The following is a 25821-nucleotide window of genomic DNA, read 5'->3' as shown; positions in this document are numbered from 1 at the left end:
TGGATGGTTTTGAAAAAAAAAAGTTTTTTCAATTAATAAATCTTATTACTGGTACGATTTGGAGAGAAAAACAATAATTCACGATTGATATACAATATCTGACTAAAGGATTTCTTGTAAAATTAACACGAACCTTAAAAGAAAGATAACTTTTTCTACCACTCTTGATCACTCTAAATTTTAATATCTTAAAATACAAATGAATGAAACTTCACAGAGTATAAGAGCATTCCAAACAAATTACACAAATAACAATAGCTTGTCAATCCAAAATGTTAACTTGATTAGCATTTTAATGAATTAATTTCCAGATATTTTTAGCATTATCATTAAGTAGTATACTGTGAATAACCGCTTAAATGATTAGTTACTGCATTAAAGCATTCACAAGCAAAATGCTATCTCTGGTTAAGCCGGTTCAAAAGCCTGATTCCGACACATGTCAATTGGCTGATGTGTGAATCATCCCTACAATTATCGAAATGCACATGTGAAGCCGCGCAAAACAGACATTACACTGGCTGTGTTAATAAAGTGTGTATTTATATCCCTATGCAAAATAGATGTGCTTTTCCACTTATTTTTAACGAGTCTAATTTATTTATTAGTAGTGTAAAAGTGGTACCTATTTAATTCATTTATTCAATCAATCTGAACATAGAAATAAATGGTAATTTTATACTTTCTCAGAGATTGTCAGCAACCCTTAATCATGGAAACTCCTTAAAAATGGGGGTGGGAGTAGCTATGATAATTTTGGGGAAAGTTAAAAAAACTGCAATAAATTTTGAACCGTAATCAATCATCATTGTAGGTGTACTGTTTTCTTTAGAATTTAAAGGATCAAAAAAATTCCCTTTTTTTATGGTTATTTAAAAAAAAAAAAACATAATAATACGTGAAAAAAACACCTGGAGATACCAGGGAATAGAACCCACCAAACTTGGACCACAGGTGTATTCTATAGCTCTGTACACATCCACACATAAAGACAACTACACATACAGGTATCACTTCGAAAATATTTTCTTTTCGGGTTCAAGGGGAGCCAAAACGAATATTTCTGCCGTAAACTTAAACTCAAAAATGTTAATTAAAACAATACTTTCTCCATATATAAATGGGGAGAAAGTACAAAATATTTTTGAAATTTAGCAAATGAGCAAAAGAGTGATAGGAATCTAACAACCGCTTATCCCAATTGGATCGGACCTTTTGGTCAACATAACAACACTATCAAATCAAAACCAAACCATTATCACAGCTCCATATAACTACCATATAGCTCCATATAGCTTTATGACTACGAGAAAATTAATATCTATAACCTCTATAACTTGTTTTGAACGCAAAAGAGCTAAGTAAATAGCTGGATGTTGAAGCAACACCTATCAAACGTTTAAACGTGAGACGCGTCGTTATTTAAGAGATTTCTGCCAGACTTTTCGGTCTTTCGTTGAAAAGGCGTCTTCATTGGTTAGGCTAATACCAAGATGTATGGGGTAAAAGCAATAGAATAGGATAAAATAAAAAAAATGGTTGAACGTCTGCCAGGTAACTCTAAAGATCAAACTGTTGATGAAAAAATCGCAATAGTGTCTAATGACTACTCTTCGAAAGCTGATTGAAAAAGAACTATTGTTTTACGAGTAACACTAAAATGACAGCTGAAATTCATACAGGGAATACAAAATAATCTACAGAACATTCCAAAACATAAAAAAGTGTCAATCTGTATGTTTAAACACTACCTGAATATTGCTTGCCGAGCTGCGTCGGGCCGTAGTGGTATGAACTTGGGCTGGAGAGGAGGGGTGGAAATGACGTCAGCCACGTCCTTACGGAGGGGTAGTCCTGTATAAATGAGGGTGAAGGTGTGCCAATGGGTGGCCAGCATGAGGGACCTCAAACCTCGGAAGAGATCTTGGACTCCGGCGTCCAGGCGAACCTCCAGCGGGCCCAGGGACTCCTGTAACATAATAGGGGGAAATGTACTTCCAGCTATTGAGAGAGAACCAAGGTTATTTAAAGAGGATGTTCGGATATTTAAAGAGAAGGAGTAATGTACTTCCAGTTGTTTAAAGAGGAGGAGTAATGTACTTCTAGGTATTTAAAGAGGAGGAGTAATGTACTTCCAGTTGTTTAAAGAGGAGGAGTAATGTACTTCTAGGTATTTAAAGAGGAGGAATAATGTACTTCCAGCTATTTAAAGAGGAGGAGTAAGTAATATACTTTCAGTTATTTAAAGAGGAGGAGTAATATACTTCCAGCTATTTAAAGAGGAGGAGTAATGTACTTCCAGCTATTTAAAGAGCAGGTGAAATGTACTTCAAGCTATTTAAAGAGGAGGTGAAATGTACTTCCAGCTATTTAAAGAGGAGGTGAAATGTACTTCCAGCTATTTAAAGAGGAGGTTAAATGTACTTCTAGCTACTTAAAGAGGAGGTGAAATGTACTTCCAGCTATTTAAAGAGGAGGTGAAATGTACTTCCAGCTATTTAAAGAGGAGGAGTGGTGTACTTCCGGTTGCTTAAAGAGGAGGTGCAATGTACTTTAGGTTGTTTAAAGAGGGGGTACAATGTACTTTAGGTTGTTTTAAGAGGAGGTGCAATGTACTTTTGGTTGTTTTATTATTTGGTTGGTTTTTTTTAAATTTCTAACAAGTATTATAGAGTTATGAAATTGTCTGTCTTTTGTGTTTTGTAAATATTAGTTTAAGAATATATATGTTAGGCCTATATGCATACGAGATGTTTTATTCACTGTATACAAGACAGGTATATTATTAAGATATGTTTAAAGGTTAATTTTGTTGTTTAAAAGAAAATACAAACAACTCTGTGCTGTATACAAAACTGTAATTTGAGAAAATAAATGAATTTGAATTTGAATTTTAAGAGGAGGTGCAATGTACTTTAGGTTGTTGAAAGAGGGGGTGCAATGTGCTTTAGGTTGTTTTAAGAGGAGGTGCAATGTACTTTAGGTTGTTTAAAGACGAGGTATAATGTACTTTAGGTTGTTTAAAGAGGAGGTGCAATGTACTTCAAAGAGGAGGAGTATTGTACATCCGGATATTTAAAGAGAAGGAGTAATGCACTTCTAGGTATTTAAAGAGGAGTAGTAATGTACTTTCAGCTATTTAAACTCGAGCAGTAATGTGAAGACAAATAAATTATATTCTAGAACATTATTCTATTCACATCAAACATTCAGTAAACGTTAAATTTTTTGGTAGTATGTTATTTTTAACACTTATACATTATATTGATTTTCTATTTCAAAATATATAGTTAGTTTTTGCTAAGATACGACTGTTGAGGGAAAACACTTTTCAGAATTATTTACTTTTTAAACATTGAGCTAAGCACACGTGTTTAAACCTGAATATGAATTGAGAGTGAATAATTGAGGTTAGATGCCTTGTGTACAGGTTTATACAGCAAGGGCCATTTATTGTAACAAAGGGTGGTTTTAAAACTATAAAAAACCATTTTATCAAATTCCCGATCACCAAGCGAGCACAGACAACTAAGCTAACTAGTAACTTTTTTAAACCGTCTCAGAAGACATAAATGACCGAGAACTAAAAGCAATATTTATTTTTGACCTTTATTTAGTTACTCTCGACATAAAATATACTGTGAAAAAAAATACTAAATGCAATTAAAAAAGACCTATCGAAAAACTATATAGCTTCTAAATAAATAAAAAAAATTACAGCTTATATTTTATTTTATTGAAATCGTATAAAACCTGTATGAGTAGAGAATAAATTGGTATAACGTAGGTTTATAATTCCACACGGGTTTGAGGGTAAGCTGGGTTTTTGCTAGTCAGATAATAGCAGTAAGCAATTAAGGGATATCTGGCCAGACCGTGGCAGGAAACATTGGGTTTATTTATGGCCAAAATCCCTCCTTGCTTATCTGGTATCGTGTGGTGAAGACGCATTACATGAGTTTTATCCTCCTTTGTTCCACCCTTTTGTCCTTTTAAAAGTTATGTGAGGTATAACGTAATAGTTCATAAGTAACTTAACGAATCCCATTATTGGTGTTTTACAGATATACTAAATGTTGTAATAATGATAATGGAATATTTTGTAATTTTTATATTATTTACTGAATATGTACTTGGTAGACAAGTGGTTATAGTTCTTGCCTTCAAATACGGATTTTTTTGTTTTATTCAGAGTTATATTAGGCCTAAATAAATCTTAACCTAGTTGCTTAAGAAATTAGTGACGCTATTTTACAATAAGTATATTTTTATAGTAACTAGACCAGGGTTTATGTAGATTTTTTTAAACTATGTACAATAAAAATTTCTTATGCAGACCCAAAGTGAACTTATTCTAACAAATTAGTGTAGGAAATGAGCATTCGGCTGTCACCATGTTTTGCTGGTTTGATTATACAAAGTCATTACATACACTATTTAGATCTAAATTTGGCTCAGCTGCCTTAGATCATTGGGATTTTCTTAAATGTTTATTTCAGTGAGCAGCTAATGAAAGTCAGGGACAAACCAATATCTCATTTATTTAACACCCATCCTTCATACCCCTTCGCTAAATAACGCCCCTTGGTAGTAACCTAACCTGACTTACTTAACCTAAAATAGCATAGCATAAACGAAGTAACCTTACCTAACCTTTTCAACCTAACCTAACGTAACCTAACACAAAGTAACCTAATCCGACCTAAAATAAACCATCCTAACCTAGCCTCACTATGGTAAAAATTTAATTCTTAATATTTAATTTTCTATGTGTACTACTATAATTGCTACATGCTAACAGACATTATAAGGTGTATTTATATAGGTTCATCTAACTATATAAATCTGTCTGATTTTTACTCAGTCGTATAAGTTTTTGTTCAATAATGGATCTAATACTGAACATATGAGATGTGAGCGCACTTCACCCAACAGTTGACGTAATGTGGATGGTAAGTGCTTTGTGAAATGGGCTGTAGGATGAGATTTATAAGCTTTCCCTGTCGTTATTCGTCTGTGGCATGTGTGATACGAAATTGACAGCATTTTTACAAATCTGTCCCTAAAACTGTATGGAATTGTGTTTAAATTCAAAATTTTGCAAGTCTTGTTTTATTTAATTTTCCCTCTATACATAAGTATATGGAGAAGGTATTATTTACATTAATGAGTTTGAGATTTCAGAGGAAATATCCGATTTAGGTATCCCTGAACCCCAAAAAGTGGCGTTTGAAGTAATGCTGTTTGTGTGTGTGTGTCAGTGTGAGTGAATTTGAGCTATAGACTGAATTTTTACAAAAACAGTCCAAACTATTCTGACTATAAGTAGTATGTTATGGCCCTTAAAACTCCAAACAAAGTGGATTAACCTGCAATGATGGAAACATTTCAGTTCAGAAGTTATTGAAACTTTATTCCCCTTAAATATCATAGTTACTCCCAACGTTTGCCTGTGATAAGGGTTTTTGAGCTAATTGAATGAAGTATGTGTCAGATTGCTGATATAGTTAATTTATTTGCCTTTTTGCTAAGACTCTGTACAGTATGATATAAAAAATGAACTCTTAATATAGGTATTCAATGTTGATTATTCTTCTATTTAATTTACTTTGGGTTTTAATTATTTTGTTGTGGAATATAATAGTAAGCTTTATAAAAATAGCAACAGAGTGAATATAAACAATGCAAACGTAACAATATTTTTTTTACATTATCTGGTGGGAAAAATTATTAAATATAACTAGACCCTGAAGTCAGAACCGTTAGGGTATGATACAAAATCTCTCTTATTGCAATATTAAAGTCTATCATGAGTGTGAACCAAAATCTTTATGTTTCTGAGGCTAATTCCACTTTCAATCAAATTAGTTTTGTATCAATTAATAAACAGTATTTAAAACAGAATAACCATCTAAAACCGTTATAGACAGATATTAGACGAAAGATTAAAATGTATAAATTTATTTTAAGTAAAACCCACAATAGTCTGTTATATGGACGAAGCCACAATTACTAATTTGCGGTTTTATTTGAAACCGCTAACTCGAAACACTTTTAGAATAACGATGGTGCTATGAATGGTCCCCAATATGTTTGAACACATTTTAAGCCCCTTCTCTAAATAAATAAATCTGACAGTATGGTCAGGACTATTTAGCTTAATTTTTAAAATTAAAGTTTTTAAATATTTTAATATAATTTTAAATTTATATTTTTTAAATTTACAAATTTTATTTTTTTTATGTAAAGTTTTATAATTTAATATTATAATTAGCCCATTTAATTTTAATTTTTAAATACTTTAAGCGAATGTTAAACATACTTTAAGATAAAAGTCAATCCATATAGCAAACTTAATTATATATTATGTAATAAATAATTTACCGGAGTGAATTTAATTCAGTAAATGTTACAAATTACTCTAATCACTCTGTTATTAAGTGTTCCGTGGTGGAAATACAAACAAAAACCGGTCGCTAACTGCAGACACAAAAAATTCCAAAACAAAGTCATTATTTAACTGGGCTTGGGTGGAGCTTTGGCTGTGACAATGATAAATATCAAAGATCTTTAAACCTGCGAGGAAATATACAGGGTGTTTTTTTAAAAACTTGCATCTTTATTTATGTAAAAACCGCAATAGATAGAAATATGCAGTTTGCGGGAATCATCTATTGACGTAGGGGGACCAATTGTTTTGAATTCAACGTTACATTCACATTCCCCCCCTTTCCCCCCCTGCCCCCAACTTAATTTTTTTAAATAGCAAGGTACCCCTTGTGACATATTAAATAAAAGAGCATGAAAAAAGAAAATGTTTGATGAAAAAAAATTGAAAATCGGTTCATAAATTTGTGAGATATTCCCCCCCTCACCCCCCCGGAACTTATTTTTTTTTAATAGCAAAGTACCCCTTGTGACATATCAAATGAAAGAGCATGAAAAAAGAAAAATTTTGGTGAAATTTATTTTTCATTTGATATGTCACAAGGGCGGGTACCTTGCTATTAAAAAACAAGTTATGGGTAGGGGAAAAGGGGGGTGATTATCTCACAAATTCATGAGCCGATTTTAAATTTTTTTTCACCAAAAATTTTCTTTTTTCATGCTCTTTCATTTGATATGTCACAAGGGGTACTTTGCTATTAAAAAAAAATTAACTTCCGGGGGGGTGAGGGGGGGAATATCTCACAAATTTATGAACCGATTTTCAATTTTTTTTCATCAAACATTTTCTTTTTTTATGCTCTTTTATTTGATATGTCACAAGGGGTACCTTGCTATTTAAAAAAAATAAGTTGGGGGCAGGGGGGGAAAGGGGGGGAATGTGAATGTAATGTTGAATTCAAAACAATTGGTCCCCCTACGTCAATAGATGATTCCCGCAAACTGCATATTTCTATCTATTGCGGTTTTTACATAAATAAAGATGCAAGTTTTTAAAAAAACACCCTGTATAAATTTTGTACCAACTTTTTGTGAGTTATTGCTGGCTGTAAAAAAGTTTGTATCGAAATCCACGTGATTACTAATTGCAAAACATGTCCCTGCTTAAACTAGGTAAGCTATAAAGTTGAGGAAAACGGTTTCATTTAAGCTAGATGGGCAATTAGACATAAGTAACGTTGTTTCTATTAAAGTTTTATCTCATATGGTTACTCTTTAGGTTTCAACCTACACATGGTAAATATCCATAACTGGAATAAAGATGTAGGTTTGGTTTTATTGATAAAAATACAATATTTTAAAAATATCTCCGGGATAATTTATCTAGGTTTTTTACAAATTAAATATTTAAATCACAAACAGTTATTTACAAACATTTTTCAACCGTCGTTTTCAAATTATCTTCAAGTATTTAGTTTTTTATACGTTTTTATTATTACATTTGTCCTATTTAGTTTGACTTCTGGTCATCCATTTCAAATTTTGTTAAATCTACAACTATGATGCTTTTATTATTTTAAAATATTTTAGTAAGTCCATTATTATTGGCTTCATTTAAAACAATTGATGCAGTGAAGATGTTCATATTGATTCATAAAACAGTTTTTTAACTTCTAAGGACCTGAAAAATAATTGTGTGTTCTATTTACTGGTTGAGAATTATAGTTGAAAATATCAATTATGAAAGTGAATCACTCTCTATTAATAAGCAAAAGTAATTTCAAAATTAAAAATTGTTGTACACAGCCCATTAGTGTTCCAACGAGATAAACTCAAGTGTAGTAAACTGCTTTTACGTTTGTAATGTTTTTAAAGTCTCTATGTCGTAATGAGTTGGTCATTAATGAAAGCGGCATTAAGGATGGGATTTTAATGTTATACATAATGACATATTTCAAAATGAGTTTAAAGATTGAAATTTCCATGATTTTGTTATAATAAGCGCACAACCAGGAATTTGTATGGAAGTCACTTGATAAATCCTAGATATAAACACAGCTGATATATAAAAAAGACTTGGGATACTAGTATAAAATTTATTGCTATTAGCTATTTATTGACAATAAGCAAAAAGTGTTACATGTCCCTTCTTAAACTAGGTAAGCTATAAAGACGAATACAATGGTAATGTTAACACATACACGTTTGTACTATTTTACACAAACACTGAGTTTTGTCATAAAAGCTACAAATAACATAACGCATCAGATACATATTTGCATATAAGAAGTACATTTATTTTAGCGAATTTCCCGTATAGGGAATAGGTTATTACTGTAGGTCTCACGGTAAGACCTGGACCCGGGACCGATTTACTTTTTCGTTTTGAGGTCCCCAGAGGCCAAAAACACCTTCCGTTCAAATTCATATATATTGATTCACATATATCATATATGTGTCCGTAGCACGAACTATAGCAAGAATGATCTGATTTTGATTAAATTTAGTATAAATGTGTAACCTTCATTTATTCGAACGAGTTCGCGTACCGGTATGATCGGACTATGGATACAGGGGTTTATGGTTTCACTCTGTAAACATAAAATTTTTCAATTTCTTTCCAAACCATTTTGTAAAGCTCAAAAAAAAAGAATCAATCTATAATGTTGAAGGATTGTTGTATGTCTACTGGTTACGGAAAAAATCACAAAAAGGGTAAATTTAAAATTACCATGTCATTCTTATGGAGAATAAATAAACTGTTGTGGCTTGCTTGTCTATGTGCATATTTTAATGAAATTTTGTTTACTCCATACTAAGGTATCAATATTTCAATTAAAAATCCCTATTTTCTTCTCCGTAGCAGCAAACCTAGGTACTCATCAAAATTAAGGATATTTAAATAGGAAATAAATCTAACAATTTTAAGGGAATAATTTAGTGGAATTCCAGTCAGGTAAATTAAAATTCCCTTAGTCTGCAGGTTTCTGCTGCGGGAGTATTTTTCTACCTTCACATTCTAGGACGCTATCATAAGTATAACACTATTGTTTCTCTAGCCCAGAAACGTCTCTCACATTATTTCAGGCCGAACCTAAAGAGTCGTAGCTGTTTGGCTGGATTTGACCCAGGGACCTCGGAGACCGAAGTACTAAGACCAGCTCGCTCCTCTAAAAATAAATGTATCGAAGCAATAAATAATCAATTAGGGTGGTTGGTCTACTAGATGTTTAAGCTAACACCGAGAGATGTTTTAATACGTTTTCTACCACCTAGATAAGAAGAATTAGTTTTGCAAAGAAGACCTCCCTTCGAAAATCTGTAATTTTATTTTTCAAAATTACAAATTAATCACTTAAATAATTTCCAACAGTGTAATGTATTCAAAACTTACCTAAATTATATACTAAGTCATTGTTGGGCTACATCTCTTTTAAAATAATTTTTATTACTTTTATATATACGGAAATGAGATTATTATATTTATATCAAATTGGTACAGAACCAAAATAAGATATGAACCAATCACAGATTCTTCTACAATTCCACAAAGATGACAATGAAACCTCCAAGGTACCCAGAGAGCGACTTTTATCTTTTAATTACAAACCTTTTGTTCTTTGATGCTGGAAAAGTTTTGTCTCATTTTTAGTCATAAAACTTTTATTTATTTGTGGAGTTTGTGAGAACCTTAAAAATATGGTCTGAATTGCAAAATATCTACTTAAAAATGGTACACCTGATACACGTTTTGAATTTAATGTAATCTAATTTAACGCAGACAGAGAACAAACACAAGTTAACATATTTTTCAATAATAAAATTTAGCTAAAACTATTTAAGCTATTTTTTACCCGTCTAACTTAAAGAATCAATTGCACGATAATATAATTTTTGTTTTATTTTATCACACTTAAGCATGTAGTAAAGTTTTTAAGTTTTTTCTAAGGAATGAAGTGAACAGAGCAGATTAATTCAACTGTAAATACTCAAAGACTCACTAATTAGTGGTAGCGTTGAAAACATTTCCATCTACACTCAGCGCTAACATTCCAAAGCAATACGTTTAACTAAATGATTTTTGTTAATTTTGTAAATGTGTGAATGTGTATTATTACTTTTGGCCAATTGTCCCATCTAGGGGATATTACCGCAGGTCTGCTAAATATGAAATAGCAAATTTATTTATTTCATTAAGCTATTACACTTTACTGATAGAAATCCGATTAAACTCCCTGTAGCAGCAAGCCTACGTACTATTTAAATCTAACGGTTAAATCTTATGTCATTTGAGTAGGAAATCAGTCTGAAATTATTTTAAGGAAATATTTTAGTGAAGGTCCTATCAGGCAAATGTAAATTATCTTAGTCTGCAGGTTTGCTGTTGTGGGGATATTATAATTCCATTACTATTACGTTTCATATCTAAGGGATAATATAATGCAGGTAAGATATTAAATAAAAATATTGTACTTTAAATGTCATAGTTTTCCCAATTGAATTTTATCCTATTCGTTCCGAAAATTATGAAATGTAATGTTGTAAACACAGCCAGATAAAATAGTTGAGTTTTAAATGTTTCTGGCATGGCACAGCTGCAATAACAGTAGCATTTAAATCTGTTAATATTCTGAAATGTGGGTAATATTAAAGAATAATCTGAGTGAATCCCTTATAACTAAGGTAAACAATCCATTAATAACTTTTGTTCCCCAACCAATATGTCAATAATTACTGTACATTGAACCTGGACAAAATAGAGATGTTTAATAAAAAATAGCTAGTAAATGTAGGGAGTCAAAATATTTAAGTCTAAAAATCAAATAGAAATAAAAATACAATTTTATTGTTCAAGTTGGAAATATATAAATACTTCATGTTGACAGCCTCTGAATTGCTTATTTTATTTTTTTTTTTTGTTATGCACTTTTGTTATATTACGCATGCGCCACCACACACTCTTGCCGTCCCAGTATTTGTACAGTTTATGTTTAATGTGTCGTTTAAATGTTTCGTGTTCGTGTCCGTGTGTTCAATGGTTTTTAATTACGTGTTCGTGAAAACGAACGAAGATGATGTCACTAGCCTGAAGAAGATAACATGAAAAGGTCATCGAAACTGCAGTAGCCTATTAAGACTACAAGGATCGTTTTGACAGTAAAGGTAATTAAACCATTCTTTCACTTATACAGGGTGTTTTTTTAAAAACTTGCATCTTTATTTATGTAAAAACCGCAATAGATAGAAATATGCAGTTTGCGGGAATCATCTATTGACGTAGGGGGACCAATTGTTTTGAATTCAACGTTACATTCACATTCCCCCCCTTTCCCCCCCTGCCACCAACTTAATTTTTTTAAATAGCAAGGTACCCCTTGTGACATATCAAATAAAAGAGCATGAAAAAAGAAAATTTTTGATGAAAAAAAATTGAAAATCGGTTCATAAGTTTGTGAGATATTTCCCCCCTCACCCCCCCGGAACTTAATTTTTTTTTAATAGCAAAGTACCCCTTGTGACATATCAAATGAAAGAGCATGAAAAAAGAAAAATTTTGGCGAAATTTATTTTTCATTTGATATGTCACAAGGGCGGGTACCTTGCTATTAAAAAACAAGTTATGGGTAGGGGAAAAGGGGGGTGATTATCTCACAAATTCATGAGCCGATTTTAATTTTTTTTCACCAAAAATTTTCTTTTTTCATGCTCTTTCATTTGATATGTCACAAGGGGTACTTTGCTATTAAAAAAAATTAAGTTCCGGGGGGGTGAGGGGGGGAATATCTCACAAATTTATGAACCGATTTTCAATTTTTTTTCATCAAACATTTTCTTTTTTTATGCTCTTTCATTTGATATGTCACAAGGGGTACCTTGCTATTAAAAAAAATAAGTTGGTGTCAGGGGGGAAAGGGGGGGAATGTGAATGTAACGTTGAATTCAAAACAATTGGTCCCCCTACGTCAATAGATGATTCCCGCAAACTGCATATTTCTATCTATTGCGGTTTTTACATAAATAAAGATGCAAGTTTTTAAAAAAACACCCTGTATATAAATAAATCATCATTTTATATTTATAGTACGAAGTTGTGCTTTTTATTTTCAAAATTGTGAAGTTAAGTTTATTTGCTTTTCTTCATTAAGTGTGTTTAATACACTACCTTAACCTAACCACCGAAACTGACCTGATCTGAATAATATTTTTCAAAATTTAATTACGAAATAACTGTATTCCTTAGTTCTACCACGCAAAACATTCAAACTATGTATTTAATATTTCTGAGAACTGAAATTGTTTTAAATTTAATTCAAGTTTGTGTAACCAACAAATATAGTTGATACAGGGAGGAAGTGGAATTTATTTTTATTTTTACATACCAACGGACAAACTCCATTTTTACCTTTATACAAGATGGAATAATATTGAATACAATGTTTTCAATAAATAAAACAATGTAGGGAATGTAGGGTATTAGCACAACTAAGACAGAAGAAAAAGTAGTAGAATTAAACACAGAATTTAGAGGAGATGGGGAAAGAGGAATGGGGATAGTAGGGGAAGAAGAGGGTGAGTTAGGGGGGAAACTGGATACAATTACACCTTCCCCTCCGACCTAAAGCCTGCCACTTGTATCAACCTTAGTGTGCTCGACTTTTTGACAAATTTTAAGATTCATATACTTTGTGCTGCATTTTTACTTTTTAATTACAACAAGTATAACCATGTCATTATCGTTAGTAACTACATAATTATCGATAATTAAACGAACATAGTATTCGTAAATAATGGATGTTTTTATTTACATGTTTCCTTTAAACTGATCAATTGCAAGCAATTATTACTTTTACTCGTATGTACATATTTCAACATTAAATAACAGAAAATATTTAACAACAATATCATTTTGCAAAAGAAGGTCGATGTAAAGACAATGTAGAAATAAGCTAAATACACAATGATATCCAATCTGAGCTATTTACCAACTGGCCTCAATTAACAAGTCTCATGTTAAGGTAAAATAATTTTAAAACCAAGTTAAAGTACGTTGTTTTAGTAATAGTTAAAGTCGTCATTACTTACCTACTGTTTTTGGTCTATTCATAATTTCTAGTTGTTAACATCATATATATAAAGATAGTATATAGGCCTTTAAATAAAATAACATGATAACCATTAAAATATCCAAGCGGCTACGTTATTTTAATCTTAAAACATAATGAAATTGAGAAACAGAGATAAACGACTTAGGGTAACAAGTTTCTTTCTTTATTTTATTGTTAGTAGGAAAATACTCAGTTTCCCAAGCACAAAGGAAAATAAACATACAGGCAAAAATCATATGATTGAAAAACATCTTACAATGGTATACGAATTTTGCAAATAAACTTTGTAAGCATGGAAAACATGTGAAACAATTTAAACGAATATTGATACTGAAGTTAAAAAAATAAAAGTACAGGATAAAAGAATATAAACCCTTTTGGCCTACAGAAATAAATTTTCACAGTATTATTTATTCAATTAGTCAACTTTAAATTAACTCAGACGTGAAAAAATCTACCTGTATGCTTAAAAATCAACCCCCACTATGCAGAGGATGCAAATTTATAGTACCTGAAGTTAGATAAATAATCACTTAATTTTCATTTGTTTGCTCATCCTAAATCCTTGTAGTACAACAAGCAAGGTAATAAAATGGATTTTAAATTTTTTAATTGAAATGTAAGATTAAGAAAAAAAATAGGACAGTTTACAATAGTTGATCTCTTTTACATAAACATAACATGAGAACTTTATATTTTTCAGATCTCTTAGCAATCATTAAGGGTACAACAACATTTAAATATACATAATTAATTGGTTTTGAACTCTGCTTAATAGTTTAGAAAGAAATTGAAAAACTTGTTTTGGAGGTCGAAAATGGGAAAGTCAATTTGTATCCTATAAACCCCGTTTGCATAGTCAGATCGTGCTGATTCGTGAATTCGTAAAATAAAGGTACAGTATGCGCTTTTTACGGAATTTTATCAAAATTGAATGATTTTTATTAAAGTTGTCGTGTTAATCGACAAATACAGGGTGGCTGAAAAGTAACTTGCACCCCCCCTTAACATATCAACCATTTGAGATATTTGAAATCGGTTTGCGGCAACCTTCTTAGATATGAGGGGCTACAATAGTTATGGTCAATTTTGAAAATTTTGCCCTTAGGGTTAGCGGGGGTAGGGGGTAGCTCAAAATTTTCAAATCACAAGTATAGTCGAGTTTGGTATCATTTTGTAGGTCTTGAACATAACAATTAACATAAAGAAAATAGAAATCAAATCATTAATAACAAAATGGCAGTTCAAAATTACTTTAAATAACCATTGCCTTAATCATTTTTAGCTGCCATTTTGTTATTAATGGTCTGATTTCTATTTTCTTTATGTTAAATGTTATGTTTCGTCAAGACCTACAAAATGACACCAAACTCGACTATACTTGCTATTTGAAAATTTTGAGCTACCCCCTACCTCCGATACCCCTAAGAGCAATATTTTCAAAACTGACCATAATTATTGTAGCCCTTCGTATCCAAACAAGTTGCCGCAAACCGATTTCAAATCTCTCAAATAGTTAAAAATTAAAGAGGGTGCAAGTTATTTTTTTTGCCACCCTCATGGTTATTTGTATTTGAAACGTTTTAGGGCGCCATTTTGTTATTAGTGAGCTTTGGTTTTCTTTAAGTCAATGTTTATGTTTCGTCAAGACCTGTAAAATGATACCAAACTTGACTATACTTGTCATTAGAAAATGTTGAGCTACCCCCTACCCCCGCTACCCCTAAAGGCAAAATTTTCAAAATTGACCATAATTATTGTAGCCCCTCATATCTAAAAAGGTTGCTGCAAACCGATTTCAAATATCTCAAATGGTTGAAAAGTTAAGGGGGGTGCAAGTTACTTTTCAGCCGCCCTGTATATAAATTTGAACGGGTGAGGTTTTTGGCCTCTGGGTACTTCAAAACGAAAAAGTAAATCGAACCAGGGGCCAAGTCCTACCATGATACTTAATGTAATAGATAACTCCTTATATGGGAAATTCCCTAAAATGCATGTCCAAAATATTTAACAGCAAAATTAAAATTTAATGTCGAATAGTTTCCTAAAATCAGCTAAACTTTTGCTTGTTTTCTTTTAGTGTAACTGAGTAAAAAGCTGACAAGAACTAGGGGTTTAACCGGAGAGAAAAATAAATCAGGCCAAAAGAGATAATCAGAAGGAAACAAGCGATGGCCGGATTTGATAACATCTTCATCTTGAACGGTCGCCATTTGTCTGCATTAACTAAACGTCTGATGTTGGCGTTTTATAAAACCATTGTATTAAAATTTTAACTAATTCAAAACTCTCTTCAATGTTGAAATAATTTAACAATATATTGTGTATGGACGGATCAGTAAGGGTAAACATTTTGTTTTAATAAGTTGAGTTATTGGGACAAGTATTATATAATAGGGGATTGTAACTTATTTTTTACATGTTTACTATTTTGTAGTTTTCTATATTAATTTTAAAGGCGTAAATTTTTAACTTACTAAAACCTGCCTATTTGGGCTTTACAGTCATGTGTGGCTTATTATTATATGCACTAAATTGAGTTAATCTTCCCTATTAATGCTTTGCTCTAGCCATAATTAGTTGCATATATTAATTCAACTGCGCTGTATACAGGGGTGACCGTTAAGTCTTAGGACGACTTTATAACTTTTAAACGACAAACGATATCACAACCACATTTGGTATACCGTTACTGGAAATTGTAAGCTACTTTTCTGTGTACATGGTGGTCGGATATCACCTTTGGGGGACGGCCCGTCGGGGGTCAGAAGAAAATCTTTAATGACAGCCTATGTTGAGTTGTACATCATTTTAAAAGTCTACTTCAACTGAAAACAATGCCGCAAACCGCACTCCAAAAGGTTGATCCTGCGCAAAATGGCAGATGTTCAAAGAATTTCAAAATTAGCCAATTTCTTTAAATTAAAACACTTTTTTAAATCTTTAAACAACTGTAATTTTTTTACGGATGGTCCTTTTGAAGTACGGTAAGCGGCATTCTTCTTTGCTTAAAATTCCCTTTAAAATGATCCCCATAACTTCACATTCAGTGATCCAAATAACTCTTCAGGGCGACGGCCCACAAGGAGTCGGAAGTAAATCTTGAATGGAAGCATAGGTTGATATGCACATCAAATTAAAGGTATTTATTAGTAGAATACAATGCCGCAAACAGGATTACAGGACGACATTACCGCCCCAGTCTTATTATTAACTGTTATTGTAAACTATCTTTAGCTGTATTTAATGCTAAGCCATGGATTCAACTTTGATGAAATAGGAAAAACCCCAAGATTATGTGGATGGAGGGCAACCCCAAAAAACATTTTAAAAAGACAACTGTTTGGGAAAAGATTTCCGGTTTTGTTTTCATTAGGAGGTATGACTTATTTTAATGTAAAACTTTAAAAGTTCAAATCTACAAACCTATAGATTCTACATGTTACGAAGTTTTACTAAAACACAAATTTATGGATAACAATACAGTAGTGTAAATTTTGCCAATATAATGCCTTTTATTTTAGTCAACTGACTCTACATAGCTCACGCTACCGTATAATTCTATACAATATTAAATATCTGAACGCCTGCATGGACAATTTTGGATACGTCATTTCGAATGTAAGAACATAACTTTATTCACGAGGATTAACTATGTAATAGAATAATGCTATTCAAGGAACAATTCTCGGACTAAGAGATAAGCAAACCGAGCATCGAGAAGTGACAGTGATGATTTAATTATTCCTTAGGTTTCCAGTTGTGAAGTTTCCTGTTTAAACTTGACTGTTTCTGCAGTTTATACCGCATTAAAGCTCATCTGCTATTAAAATTAGTTAAGAAAATTTAGTTTATGTATTTAGTATAATCTTTGTTTTTCTCACTGCTAAATAACAGTCTCTAGTACAAGGCCGCAGGCACGGTGAGGGTGTGTGACAACGTCGCACCGGCCTGCCTATTGCTATGGTAGTAATAGTAAAAACAAACATCTAAACATAAATTTAGTGCAGACGCTCCATTATTAATTAATGCAAGCCGGGAGTGCGGCGTTGCCAATTTTGTCAAGTATTTCATTTTATGTAGTTTTACACTCCTTTTTAAATATGATTGTAAAATATTGATGTCAATTAGTTGTAGACCCAAAAATAATTTTGATTCAATATATTTATCGAATTAAAAGTAAATTTTACGAAATCTCAATTCCAATTTAATTGTAAGAATTTTGAAAAAAACATTTATTATTTTTTAAACGTTGTTTTATAAACTTGGAGCCGATTTAGTGTAGCTAGTGTGCATAGGCATGTCTTCTGTACAGCTATTTGTAGTTGTTTAAAACTCTTTTTTCTTAAACACATTCAATTGCAATTTGTTTATATTTTCGTCACGTTCTAATGTGTTGTAAAATACAAATTTTTAATGCTAGGAATTTGTTAAGCAGCTTATTAAAAATTATCAACAGCCATGCCACAGAAATAAGGAGTAAGCGCACAAACAACCTATAAAATCAAAGTACAGACAGATATCTAAAATTTAAAAAATGTGACTAAACACCCATACACAAATTGGACGTAGTAACACAGAATAAGCTTATCCAAATATGTTGAAGTAAGTTGTAATTTAGTTGTATTGTATACGTTTTTAAAAATGTAAAAAATTCGATGTATCATAAAGGCAATGTCATAACCCTAACTTAAATACCGCTTAACCCTATTGTGGAGCTAAAAACCTCGCTAATTATAAGTAGTGTCAACGACCAATAGCAGAGACAACCGAATGATCTATCGCTCTTCCACTTTAGCGGTCTCTGGAACAGCTGACAGCTGATAGATGACCTCGCCACTAGATTCAATCTTCCAGGCTCAACGCCTTTGAATTGGGCCTAACGCGAACCATTAATTGTGCTAGTAGATGAAGAAATGACACAAAGCTAAATCATATAGGGGGTTTTATTGTTCTTTTAGGTTAAAACAAACAAAAATCTATTGAAAACCTTCGATATAAAAACATTCTAAGAATTTGAAAAGTGTATCTTAAACATATATTGATACTTGATTTATCATCACAGTAGCTTAGCGGTGCCATCTTGGCATGGTAAGCTGGCAATGGCTTAGTTCCAAAATGCACTGCTACGAAACTACTCATTTTCGGTACAGTGCCTTCCTTTTCCATTCTTTTCTAAGTAGTGTCTTTTGGAGTTATGCATTTTGAGAATAGTGCCTAGTGGCACATACTATTTCGGAACAGTGCCTCAGTGATGCGTTATTTTTTGGAACAGTTGGTTCTTTTGCTCACGGGACTCAAATACCACGGAAATTTGCTGTGGTGGTAACGAGCAGTTCGGGTTGAACATGTTGTTTAGATTTACCACAGATAAGTAAGGTATATAAGAAACTTGCTTATGACCCTACGCTATCAGGTCAAGTATATTGTGCGGGAAATATACTTGAGACGAGAAAGAAAGAGCTCGAGTAGTGGGCACTGTGTCGAAATTCTTATTGCTCAAGGCACAGGGTCTTTTCCACCATGAGCGTTGAAGTACATAAGAGCGAGGGGGCAGTCAACCTAGTCCTAGACCAGCACTAGTGATAGACCACCAATTAAAATTACCATTGAATGTGTCTTCTGTACCTTACCCCTCGATGGGTATACACACATATCGATGATTAACTTTTAGTCAAACCTGCAGCTAATCTAAAATTATATTGAGAAGGAAGGCCTAATATAATACATAATACCCAATTCTCCAGTACCAAATTGCATTTTAATAGTCATTGTGCAAGATCAATTCTTTTACGTTACAAAATCTTTAAATCTCATGGCACCGAATAAGCATTTTACTTAAAACACCAAACAATTTGAAAAAAAAATACCGCTTTGAATAAATACAAAATGGTTCATAGTATAGAATGAACAACAAAAAAGTATCATCAATCATTCACGATTTTTTATTCCCTTGGATTGTACCGCATAAAATATTTTTGGTGTTCAAGAAATCGAATGTGGAGTTTGGGAGGAAATGAATGAAGTTTCGTACGTGTTATAGCAGCAGCACTTGAAATCTCTTGGCTTTTACTTTGTTGTTTGACGAGGATGTTAAGACGTTTTAAAATCAACAACCGACTACTTCCTGTGTTGTAATGCATATTTAAAATTGGTTATCTATTAAACTATAAATAAACGTAGACCTTCATAAAAAGTTGTTAGTTTGTCCATAAACATAAATAAGGGCTAATAAATTATCCGAAATAATTAAAAAGGAAATTAAATTTTCGAAAAAGAAGACAAAAGAGATAAAAGAGAAGATTAAGGGCTTAATTACACCCTTTTAGACTCCAAGCACTTGTCTTGGTGTTCAACAACACAATTGAAACGTGTAGTGTTTAATTACTTTTGTTTCTAAAGCCATGGGTTTATAGTAGAACTACTTGGTGTTTCGGGCGAGAACCAAAACCACGAAACAGCAATTTATGGCTAATGTTATTGGTTTTTATTTGCAAGAGGAAATCATTCATTGTATGTATTGTAAATGATTTCTTACCACCTTTTTGTACAATAGTATTATTTATGTTTTGACCAATTTGGAACGATATAAGGTACCATTATATCATTTATTATTAATTGACGTTCCAGTAGGAGGAAATGAATTCTAATAATAAACAGGCATTGTAGGGCCTATATAAGAGTGATTTAAGTTTTATATTTTATATAAAATAATGACGTTAATGCCATGGCCAAAGTGTGAACATGTTTAATTTGCATTTCCAGTATATTATAGTTTTTTTTTAACGAATTACAGCTAATAAACCGTATCATAAAAAAAACATGTTATTAGACTTTTTTAAACACGATTAACTAAAGTAATAAAACATTAATTTAATCTAAACTAGAATAATTAAACTATCGATTCCACTATTAGGTATAAACATCCCATGCATCAAAGACCACCAAATGATGAATGACTTCACTTTAGTGGTCTGTGAACAAATGCCAGTTGATAAATGATATTACCACCACAAACCGTATAGAACACATAACTTTTAACCGAGTAGAGTAGATATAATACCAGAATATGACCCCACTTTCGGCGTTTTTGGACCTAGGACTTTTGAATTTTTTTGGTGAAAAAACACCCAAAATAGGTAAAATATGATGGTTTTACCCTATTTTTGGTGTTTTAGAGGCTATATGGGGGCATTTTTTGGTTAAAAAATGTTATTAATATTGAAAAAACAAGCCTGGAAATGAAGAGCTTTTTTTGACCACTTTTTTTAAAACCCAGCTCTCGGCACGTGAACTCGGACGTGCTCCCGACCCATAGGTTACTTCTGATCCCCAGCGATGACAAACTAAAAGTCTTATGAAAAAATGTTAGAAACAAAAATTGAGGAACATCTAATCATCTATACTTCTTCCACTGAAAGTTTTTCTCTGACCGAAAAATAAAAAAAATCCTCGCTTACTTACTTTTTCATGTTTGCTTTGAGTAACCTTTTTATATTTTCCTTAATTAATAATTATACAGTGGCATAAATTAAATTATATTTATATTGTATTAAACAGTAGTTTATGTAGAATTTTAATATATAAATTTTATGCTATAAATATTTTTTTTAGAAGCTAGACAAACATGTAAGTGATAGAAGGCGCATCACTTTGAACATCGTCATGCCCCCGACAGTGCCGTGCTGGTAATACCTAGAGTTTGAAACTATTGCTATTGTTGAAATTATATTATAGCACATTTACATACAAAAGAAACTGGTAAATGGTTTTAAATTGTTTAACTTTTTATGCTGTATTATTATGTTGAAGGCTATTTTGGTTGCTGGAATTTTAGCTGTTTTGTTGTATATCAAGCCTTTTTTTTAGATATAAGTATTTTTAAACAATAAATCAGACCTTTATTTACTAATGCTATTATTATATTACAATGCATTGGCATACAAATGAAAATGGTTTGATTTATTTGTACTCATATAAAATAATATAATTCTTTTGAGTTATAGGGATGTCTGGTGATTAAATCACAAATTTAGAATATTTAATAATGGACTTTTAAAATAATGGAATTAAGTATAGACTTATAACATTTTCATGATAACTGTTTGATTTATTTGTACTCATTTAAAATAATGTTAAAATAGTATTTGATTTTTATGTTGTATTATTGTTTTTTGTTGTTTAAAAGTTGGAACTAACATAGTGTACCTAAATTTAACCATTTGTCGTATCTCAAGCAGTTTTTGAGAAATAAGCATTTTAAAACGATAAAGTCACACCAGTAATGCATGGAGTTTGTAACCATTACCAACACTGATATTATGTTATAATACATTGTCATACAAATGGAACCATTTAATTTATTTACCAAATGGTATTCATATAAGTTTTAGATTTTTAAATTTTTACCCTGTATTATTGTTTTATATCAAAAGTTGAAATCAATGTAGTGTGCCTAAATATGTTTATTTACTGTATCTCAAGCAAATAGATAGAATAGGATAAAGAGGTGTTTTTGGTGTTTTACCTATGAGAATAACATGGGGAGATTTTAAGCCACTTTTTAAAAAATCGTGCTTATTTATACATTTCTATATAAATGTCCAACTCCAAAAATATTTTCAATCCATATTAATGTCTGTATCATGTGAGATTTGTACCAGTTGGTTTGAAATATTTATAAATATAATGTGTTGCTGGAATCACCTTAAATGGCAAGAAACACATAGTGTTGGGACCTCTGGTAAAATATTGGATTTTTTCTAGTTTGGATTAAATATTTGTGAAAAATTGAAAAAATATGTTTTTTACTCAACTATTTTAGCGTCTTGAAACATGTATTACCGAGGAATCAGGCAAATATTTCGTGCCGAAATTATATTTTACCTTACGTGAGAACTTGGAATCATTATTTAAACTCAGTCCTGCTCCACAGTATCATTGCAGGCTTGCTTCTTGTCCCAAGTGGTGAATTGTGTACAGTTTATGTGTGGTGCAAAGACTGGGTTTTCTTTTTAGTTGTGACCAGCTCATTCCTAAGATGCTAGATGGTATCCACTTTGCCTCTGAACATAAGCAAATTGTAATCTTCAGTTTAGGACTTAAAATTAATGTCGGATGCGATGCCTCTTTAATCGGAAGTTTGGGTTGTGATGAGCTCAACCCCTATCACCAATATCAGCATAGATCCATTGAACTATTATGTGTTATTGTACTTTGTGCTGATTAATATGTGTTTGGCACAACACACAATCCCACATCTTGCTAATCGTAGTTGGTAGTTTAACTTAGCAACGATAATAACAAATTATTATGTCATTGCATTATTATGTCATGTCGGGGGTCTATTTGGTGGTCAAAGTAGAAGTAGGGAGCATTGACTTTCTACAATCATGATGAGATATCCAGCCAGAGCCTCAGACTGTAATAAAAAAATAGATGAAAATGCAAACTCTAAAGGCCCTGACGACCATGTTGTATACTTCCAGGCTGGAACAACCTTTACTTGGAATATTGTATATAAATTGTTTGTATACATAAGACTCTTTTAGTGAATGTACTCTTTGATGAAAATACAAAATAAAGATGAAAACTACTTTATGCAAAGAAGAGAAAGTAATTGTGAAGGGTAGCTACAAACAATTGTATTTTAGTGAGCAATGAAAGTTGCTATAATTATTGGGATTGTTTTGGGTAAGTTTATAGATATGCATTGTGTTTACAGGAATTAATCATAGTGGGGATGCCATTTACATCGAGACATATCGATTTAGTTAAAGTGATAAAACGAAGACCATGATAGTGGTGGATAAAGATTTTATTTGTTGAGCAATCGATATGAGAAGGAGTTTCTTGTTAAACAATAACCTGGAAAACCAATACAACATAATGCACTGTCATCCCTCATTGGTATTGTAACTTACAAGCTCTGTTGTTCTTTACTCATTTTCAAAAACATATAAATTATAAAATAAGCCATTTTGTTGTTTATTTTACTGTTATGTATTGTAAGTGTATATATTGAAATAAATGGTTAAATAAATGTAAGTTGAAAATGAGCCTTATTTTGTCACTAGTTTATTTACATTGATTTGAATCACATTTTTGAACTAACAGATGATTAAATTATTAATTGCATAACATTTGAAACATAGAGATACAACATTTACATTATTAACTGGAAACTATAGATCTATATTATTGTATGAACATAATTTCTGTATTTCATATATGTAAAAGCAATGAGACCATGCTAAATTACAGGATTCAATAACAAAGGAAGCTGATATTGTGCTATATACCTGAGGGTGTAAATATAGAGGTGGGCATTTCCATAGAGACCTAATGACGAATTAGAATGTGAAAGTTCTATGGTAGAAATATCAAGTATGCAAGAGTGATCATCAGAGGTAACATGGTCATCAGGCAATTCATAGAGAGGGGTCAGTCAGGTTGAACTAGTATATTGCAGTGATTCATCCAATATAGAAACAATAGTTACAAATAACCAGAACCAATTACTGGACATTGTAGTTACCAGTTTTCCTATCCTACTGTTAAAATATGAACCTCATTTTAATATGAGTTGGTGAGTTCATGCCCGGTAACATGAATGTAATAATGGTTCTAAATGTATTTATCTTATTTTATGGTAGATTTCACTATGTGTGCTTACTCTATGGTAAAATTCTTTGAGATCATTTAATATTTAACACACTTAGATTAGTGAATAAATCATCAAAGTGCGATATAAATATGCTGGGTGAAACGTATTAAAACTTGCTTCCAGTTTATCTATTAAAGGATTGTCAAACGTCTCGGTTTTGCTAACTATGACCTGGTGTCCCGAAAAGGGCTCTTAAGACCATAAGATGACAATACATAAAGTTTGGACTATTGACTGTGATGTGAATTTATGCATACTTTGTCATACAAATTTTACACTATAGTATTTTTACGAGTTCTGACTGTGACTGTGATGTGAATTTGTGTGTATTTCATCACATAAATTTCACTCTATTTTCACTCATTTCACACCACTATTATGATGTGCTGTGCCTGCATGAGTGTGTTGAGCCATGAATATCATAGACTACCAAGCTATAAGGACGTATGCTAGAACTGATCTAACCTCTGCCAAACCCTGAATACGAGCCTGGAGGCACAGACTTTGGACCAAGGATCAATAATTGTAAATAGACAAACCTGTGTGATAGGATATAGAACACTGAAAAATAAAAATGTTAGAAACTTTAGTCTTTTACTTATTTACCCTTATCACCCTCTGTTTTGGAGGAAACTGCCTTACAACCAACATTATGAAGATTGCATTAATACTCATGATCTTGGTCATTATAAAATTTATCAAACATAAATCCGTATTTGCCATTATTCATAGACCTTTCCTTGTCTATTATGAAAAAGCTATCCAACACTGGTGGTAAAGACTTTTATATTGATGAAATGAAAAGTCATTATTAATATGATTGTTAAATATAAGGTTTAAAATTTATATTGCCTTGTTTGGATAATATTAGAAAATGTATGTTATCGCATAAATGTTTGCGTACTTTCTAAGTAAAAGCAGTTAATATTTTTATGTTGACCCATTGAGAGAAATTGTATACTATTTGTACTATAAAAAGTCTATTCATGCATATCAGTCCAGTAAAAGTTCTGTTACAATCCAGTCATAGGTCAGTCTCAATTGCATCCATAGTTTCTCAGTCAACCTGTCAGTCATTTGGTTACAGTCTGTTTTCTAACTCTTTATTAACCAATATTGCATAACATTTTTTATTTAAAACACAATATTCTATAAAATTTTCATTGGCCAGTTGTTGTTGATTGTTATAAACAGTACTTGATATACAAACACATACGTTGTCATCAGTCAGGCGTCCAAACAATTAAAAAATATCGTTGAGAAGAAATCGGTTGTTGTATTTAACAACATAAAGGTCGATTCACAAACGGTATGTAATAGTTTAATCATGTCACAGTGTATACAACAACTGACTGTGACTGTGATGTGAATTTGATTAGTTGTGTGAAATGTGTGAAAATAGTGTGAAATTTTTGAAACTGCTTCCAGTTTATATGTTGTCATTAAGCAAGCGTTTAAAAATCCAACAATATCGTTGAGAAGAAACCAGCTGTTGTATTTGACGACATAAAAATCAATTCACACATAACACGTCACAGTTCAATCACATCAGTTACGACACCGTGTATACACCAACTAACTGTGACTGTAATGTGAATTTGTGTGTACTTCGTCACACAAATTTTACACAAATTTCACACATATTTCACACATTTCACACAA

General features: G+C 31.8%; 1 protein-coding gene across 1 annotated transcript in view; it reads right to left on the bottom strand.

The window, feature by feature from the left end:
• The window catches only part of LOC128995527 (uncharacterized), a 144818-nt gene that overhangs the window by 73555 nt on the left and 45442 nt on the right, over positions 1-25821 (bottom strand). Inside the window, exon 5 of the mRNA XM_054420546.1 lies at positions 1752-1969. Within this exon, the coding sequence (XP_054276521.1) occupies positions 1752-1969 (218 nt within the window). The remainder of the gene's footprint in view (positions 1-1751; positions 1970-25821) is intronic.

The sequence above is a fragment of the Macrosteles quadrilineatus genome, unplaced genomic scaffold, assembly GCF_028750875.1.
Source record: "Macrosteles quadrilineatus isolate MER2022 unplaced genomic scaffold, UCM_ALF_1.0 Scaffold_5__1_contigs__length_97177068, whole genome shotgun sequence".
NCBI classification, from domain to species: domain Eukaryota; kingdom Metazoa; phylum Arthropoda; class Insecta; order Hemiptera; family Cicadellidae; genus Macrosteles; species Macrosteles quadrilineatus.
The sequence above is the reverse complement of the archived record's forward strand: the minus strand, read 5'-3'. Positions and strand labels throughout refer to the sequence as shown.